Source organism: Papaver somniferum, chromosome 7 (genome assembly GCF_003573695.1).
Source record: "Papaver somniferum cultivar HN1 chromosome 7, ASM357369v1, whole genome shotgun sequence".
NCBI classification, from domain to species: domain Eukaryota; kingdom Viridiplantae; phylum Streptophyta; class Magnoliopsida; order Ranunculales; family Papaveraceae; genus Papaver; species Papaver somniferum.
Genome location: NC_039364.1, coordinates 219,023,045 through 219,029,314, shown reverse-complemented (window position 1 = coordinate 219,029,314; position 6,270 = coordinate 219,023,045). Strand labels below are relative to the sequence as shown.

Here is a 6,270-nt window from a genome sequence, read left to right as displayed (position 1 = left end):
ATAATAAGACACCAGAAGAAGCTTGGAGAGGAATAAGACCAAGTGCAAGACATTTGAGAATTTTTGGGTGCATATGCACATGTACCTAAATAACTCAAGAAGAAGTTGGATGATAAGAGTGAGAAGTGTATTCTTGTTGGTTATAGCTCAGTAACCAAAGGATACAAGCTTTATAATCCAGAAACAGGAAAAATAATTATTAGCAGAGATGTGATTTTTGATGAAGATTCACAATGGGATTGGAATGTTACAACAACAAAAGAAACTGTCAGAACAGTACCAGTTACAATTGAAGAAGAAGTAAGAACTTAGAATAATGCTATAGAACATCAAGAAAAAGTTAGAATTGATGATGCACCACAACAAGAAGAAAATCCAAGACCAAGAAGAACTATTGTTACACCAGCACGCATGAATGATTATGTGTTAAAAAGAGATGATGATGATACTGATGAAGAAGTAATTAATTTTGCTTTATTTGGACATTGTGATCATGTAGCTTATGAAGAAGATTCTAAAGAACAAGGGTGGATACAAGCCATGGATGCAGAGTTGAAGTCTATTGAGAAGAATAATACATGGGAGCTTACTGAACTTCCACAATGAAAGAAAGCAATAAGTGTCAATTGGGTTTACAAGACTAAGTATAAATCAGATGGTAAAGTAGCTAGATTGAAAACAAGATTAGTTGCTAAGGTATATAGACAAAAACAAGGAATAGATTACTCAGAAGTGTTTGTATCAGTTGCAAGATTAGATACAATACGTATGATTATTGCTTTAGCTGCTCAGAAACATTGGAAGATTTTTTAGATGGATGTGAAGAGTGCATTCTTGAATGGTGAACTAGAAGAAGAAGTTTATGTTGACCAACCAGCAGGTTATGTTATGGAGGGGAAGGAGAATCAAGTATACAAGCTAAATAAAGCTTTGTATGGTTTCAAACAAGCACCACGTGCTTGGTATACAAGAATAGATTCATACTTCATTGAGAAAGGTTTTACAAGATGTCCATATGAACATACACTGTATTTGAAAGCTGAATCTCTTGGCAATCATACTATAGTTTGTTTATATGTGGATGATCTTATATTTACTAGTAATAGTTCAGACATGATCAATAAATTCAGGGAGGATATGGTGAAGGAGTTTGAGATGACAGATTTGGGATTAATGCCATATTTTCTTGTTATTGAAGTACAACAAACAGAAAGAGGTATCTTTATTAATCAGCAGAGATATGCAGATAGAATACTGAAGAGGTTCAAGATGGATAATTGCAATCCTATTTTAACACCAGTACAGGAGAGGTTGAAGTTGAAAAAATATGGATCAGGAGAGCTTGTGAATCCTACTGACTATAAGTGTCCGCTTGGATGTCTCAGATACTTAACTGCTAAAAGACCAGATATTAGGTATGCAGTTGGATTGGTTAGTAGGTTTATGGAATCACCAAGACAGTCACACTTACAAGCTGCAAAATGTATTTTGAAGTATGTTAAAGGTACAACAAGTATGGGAATTCTTTACACAGTTTCAGAAGAACCAAAGTTAGTTGGTTATACAGATAGTGATTGGGCTGGAGATACAGAAGGAAGAAAGAGTACTCCAGGTTATGCATTCCATTTAGGAACAAGATTTTTCTCTTGGTCATCAAAGAAGCAACAGGTTGTTGCATTGTCTACAACAGAAGCTGAATATATTGTTGTTGGCAATTGTGCTACACAAGCTGTATGGTTGAGAATGATGCTGAAATATCTTTTCCATGAGCAGGTAACACCTACAACAATAATTTGTGATAATAATTCTTCAATTTCATTAACAAAGAATCCAGTGCTTCATGGAAGGAGTAAGCACATTGACATCAAGTATTATTACATTAGAGAGCTTGTCAGTAACAAAGAAATAGCTGTAGAGTTTTGTGAAAGTGAGAATCAGTAGCTGATATTTTCACCAAGTCTTTGAAGTCTAACACTTTCATCTACTTGCGTGGAAAATTTGGAATGATCAGTAAAGAATATCTTGGTTTAAGTGAGGATGTTGAAGGTTAAACCAAGATAGTGTGAACACGGTGTTTCATATACGGAAGGTACCTGTTTTAGGAAACTGGTTTACAGTGTGAACACGGTGTTTCATATATGGAAGGTACAACTTTTAGGAAACTGGTTTATATTCGGAAGGTGACAGTATTAGGAAACTTTGTTATCGAGGAGTTTGTTTGGCTTAGGAATTTGTTTAGAGTTTTGAGTTTCTAGAAGAATTCTATGTTTAGAGTTTGAGTTATATTAGGAAAGTGTTATCTTAGTCGTCAAGTCTGTTAAACAGTATATATAGGTTGTTGAGCCATGAGTTTGAATTAAATCAATAGAGAGAATTTTTTGAGTTACGTTTTTGTGTTCATTAAGTCTTTGATATCAGATTTTCTACAATGTATGATCGAGCAAGAGAGAGGAGAGCACAAACGAAAGCAATAAAACGATTACATTGATAATCAGTTTGGTTGGTGTACAATTCTTATGGCTCAATAGCCTACTTATAGTCTCACAAACTTGACGATCACTCAAAGCAGACTTTCCTAACAAAGATAAAACTCTAAACAAAGACACTTTCCTAACATAAAGCAAACTCTAAATAGAACTCTTCTAAAACTCTCTAGAACTCAAACACCTTGCTTCTCAAGTAAACTCCAACTTCCAAATATCGCTCAGTGTGCCAACAACGTATGTTGATCCACAAACCAAATCATAATATCTTGGTTTAACTTCCAACAAGTTTTCTAGAGTACTGCTTAATCCAGTTTGTACGGTGTTGTTGGAAAGTAAAAAAAATAATAATCATGTTTCTTGATTTTTGTTGGAGGAGTCCAGGTCTGGTAACACCCTTGACTAATCCTTATGGACTGGGTGTGTGATGTTAGTCATTGAAGTCTGGTCATAGACCTCCCCTGTTGTGGTTAGCTGCGAATCTGAATCTCCATTTTGTCAGAACAGTGTTCAGTTTTCTAGATTGTTGAATATTCATGATATCGTATAGTGAAATCTCATGAATTTTAACGTTTTTTATATATTCTCTCAATTGCTCAATAATATTTGTTGTTGCATGAGAATATTAATATCATGAACTCAGACACAACTCATGGCTCTTAGAGTTAGCATCTCAAGATCGTTTCTTTTGTTTTCGGTTTTGTAGATGTGAAACACTTAATTGGTAGGAAAATCTGCGATAGCTTTTTTCAGATGCTATGGCCCTTCAAAGTCATTGCTGGCGTAGATAAGATACCCATGATTCAAGTCAGTTACAAGAGCAAGGATACACAGTTCTCAACAGAGGAAATCTAAGTGCAATTGTCAAGATTGTTGTTACTTTAATGATTTTCAACGCCAAGCTACCAAGGATGCTGGTAAAATTACGGGCCTTAATGTACTTCGAGTCATCAATGAATCAATGGCGGATGGTATTGCTTATGGTCTTGATAAAAAAGCGACCGGTGTTGGTGCGGAGAATGTTCTTATCTTTGATCTTGGTGGCGGTACTTTTGATGTTTCAATACTCACCATTGATTGGGGGGGATTTTTAAAGTCAAAGCTACATCTGGAGATACACATTTTGGAGGAGAGGATTTTGATAACAGGATGGTGTATCACTTTCTTCAGGAGTTCAATACGAAGTACAAGATGGATATTAGTGGAAACCGAAAGACTGTTTAGGAGGTTGAAATCATCTTGTGAGAGAGCAAAGAGGGACCTCTCATCATATGTTCGGGAAACCATTGATATTGATGCTCTGTATGAAGGAATTGATTTTTATACATCCATTACTCAGTGCTAAATTTGAACAGTTGAACTTGGATTTGTTTTTGAAATGTTGTTTGAACTTTGAAGGATGCTAATTAAGATGAAGAAAAAAATTCCACTGATTTGTGCTCGTTGGTGGATCCACTATAATTCCAAAGGTTCAGTCTCTATTGCATGATTTCTTTAACGGGAAGGAACTTTGCAAGAGCATCAACCCTGACGAGGCTGTAGCTCATGGTGCTGCACTGCTAGCTGCTCAATTGAATGGTAAGAGTAATGAGACAGTTAGAGACTGTATGTGATTCTATCATCAATAAGCTGAACTAGCAGGATGGTGCAGGCCCTTCAAACAGAGCTACGACCTTTGAACCCAGTATCGAGGATGTCGACTGAAGTTGGATCTATCTTCTATTTTAGTTCAATAAATTTGCACCGTCTTTGCAATCTTGAAGTCTTTATAATTCCATTACTCAGATCATGGTTATTTTTCATTTGCTTGGTTATTGTGCTAGTTAAATGTTTTCAACTTTATAAACATTCAGAACGAAGAAATCCTTTTTTCTAAGCCCTTCCAGTTGTGCAAATATCTGTAGCAAAAAAGGCCAGACGAAACTGAAACTTTAACACAATAGGACAAGACATTGCTTGATTGGCCTTGGCATAAGCAACTTTGGTTCTCATAAAAAAAAAATAACCTAAAGTGCAGCTGCAGCAACTGTTACGAAGAAATCAAGCAAAGTTCTGATAACTGGTACCACCAATTGCCAGATTTTCTTAGTATATAGAACACAAACCAAAATCTCCCCTCCTTTAAAACGCTAAGTCATATAAGCTGCCACGTCGCACGGTGAGTGTGACATCCCCCTCAAATTAAATTAGATAAAAGTTTTGGGCATTTTAGTAAACCTGGTGAGGACACTTGGCTAGACTTTATTGGTCGAAACATTAAAACTTGGATAACACTCTGTTTACACCTTATATTTAACTGACCGTTTGTAGCCACGTTAGCAAAAACGTGGGTATACAACACTTACGTGTGGATTTACAGCCAACTAATTACTTACACTTTGTTTACACTTAATACTTAACTGGACGTTACTAACGCCAGTTAAGTAGACAATACAATCCGCTAGATGTCTCCGGTTTCATCTTAGAAATTGGACCCTAAAAACCCAAACGAGCTCTCTTTTCATATTCGGCGGCACCCGAAATTCTCTTTTCCTCATCATCGGTATTTATCTCTTCTCTCCTTTCTCTTTCAGAACCTAATCTTCTCTGATCTTTATTTGTTTGATCTAATTAACTAACTCTATTGTTTTATTTGTTGCAGGGATTATTAATGTGGTTTGTTAATCGATGAAAAGAATCAGGGTCGAGAAGCTATGATGAAGAATTAGTGAAGGAGATAAGTTTGATGGTTTTGGGTTCAATTTCTAAGAAGATTTGCAGCTCAGTTAGGGTTTGTTGAATCTTTTCGAGCAAAGATTTGTATTGATTGAGTATCGCAACTTGGGCCAATAAACAATTTGAACATGGTCCCCTATAATAGGCTCTTTAGTTCCAATACTTGATTTCTTATTTCAATTTCCAGTTTGGTTTACTGGGGAATTGATGATGTAGGATCAGAATCTCGCAGCAATAATGCCTCAGCGAAATTATTAACAACACAACACGACAGTGTCGCAGAACAGCTTCAGAAATGACATAATAAATGACATCATCCAAATCATGAGAAAAGTGTGACGATCCTGCGAAAATAAGGAAGTTTGCGAGATTGATATTTATAAGGTTGCGAGAATGTCGCAAGTCATATCCGAAAATAAAGGACAGATTAGCTGTCATCCACTATGTAAATCCCTATAAATAGTCGTTCAGTTGTAAAGGAAAGGGAGAGATCTTTTCTGAGAGAGAAGCAAGTAAATAGGAGAGAGAAAATCTAGAGTAGTGGTTATTCTTGATCCCTTTATCTTTTCTTATAAGATTGTTCAAAGATTCATCAATAAAATTAAGATTGTTAATCCAAAAATGAGTTGAATGTTAATGAAATCTTGTGAGGGGTGTAGTGTAGGATTTCTTGCAACTACATAATGGCGCTAGAAACAGGGACTGAAGGTTGAAAGTTGAAGATTGTTGTTGAGGTTGTTCAAAACAAGAAAGTGATTAAACAAATCAGTGAACCGGTTAAAAGAAAAATGATTAGAATCAATGAAGATGACAAAAGATTGGAGTGTAATATGATAAGAAAAACAATGGTTAATGAATTCTATGAAAACATCAAAGGAAGGATACATAAACGAGATTTTGAAGGAAGAAAGGTTATGGCGGTAGAAAAACATCATCCTTGAAAGATTGGGAAAAGCAAAAAATCACATTTATGGCAGCAGAAATACCAAAAGAAAATTTGAGCCACACATCTCCATTGGTTATTACAATACCTATTACACAAAAAGAGAAGGGGACAACAACAAAATCCATG

The 6,270-nt window shown here is 35.6% G+C and overlaps 1 protein-coding gene across 1 annotated transcript; it reads left to right on the top strand.

The window, feature by feature from the left end:
* Positions 1-813: 813 nt before the first annotated feature.
* On the top strand, positions 814-1,941 carry LOC113295966 (uncharacterized mitochondrial protein AtMg00810-like). The gene is made up of 2 exons (XM_026544291.1): positions 814-880; positions 1,067-1,941. Exons 1-2 carry the CDS (start codon positions 814-816, stop codon positions 1,939-1,941), a joined length of 942 nt encoding a protein of 313 aa, XP_026400076.1.
* The last annotated feature ends 4,329 nt before the right edge of the window (positions 1,942-6,270 follow it).

What these genes read in the sequence shown, in the direction of transcription:
- LOC113295966 (XM_026544291.1), top strand. Translation starts at nt 814, where the DNA reads ATGGATGTGAAGAGTGCATTCTTGAATGGTGAACTAGAAGAAGAAGTT. An exon ending in TTATGTTGACCAACCAGCAG is followed by an intron (nt 881 to 1,066) that starts GTTATGTTATGG and finishes ATCATACTATAG; the next exon opens with TTTGTTTATATGTGGATGAT.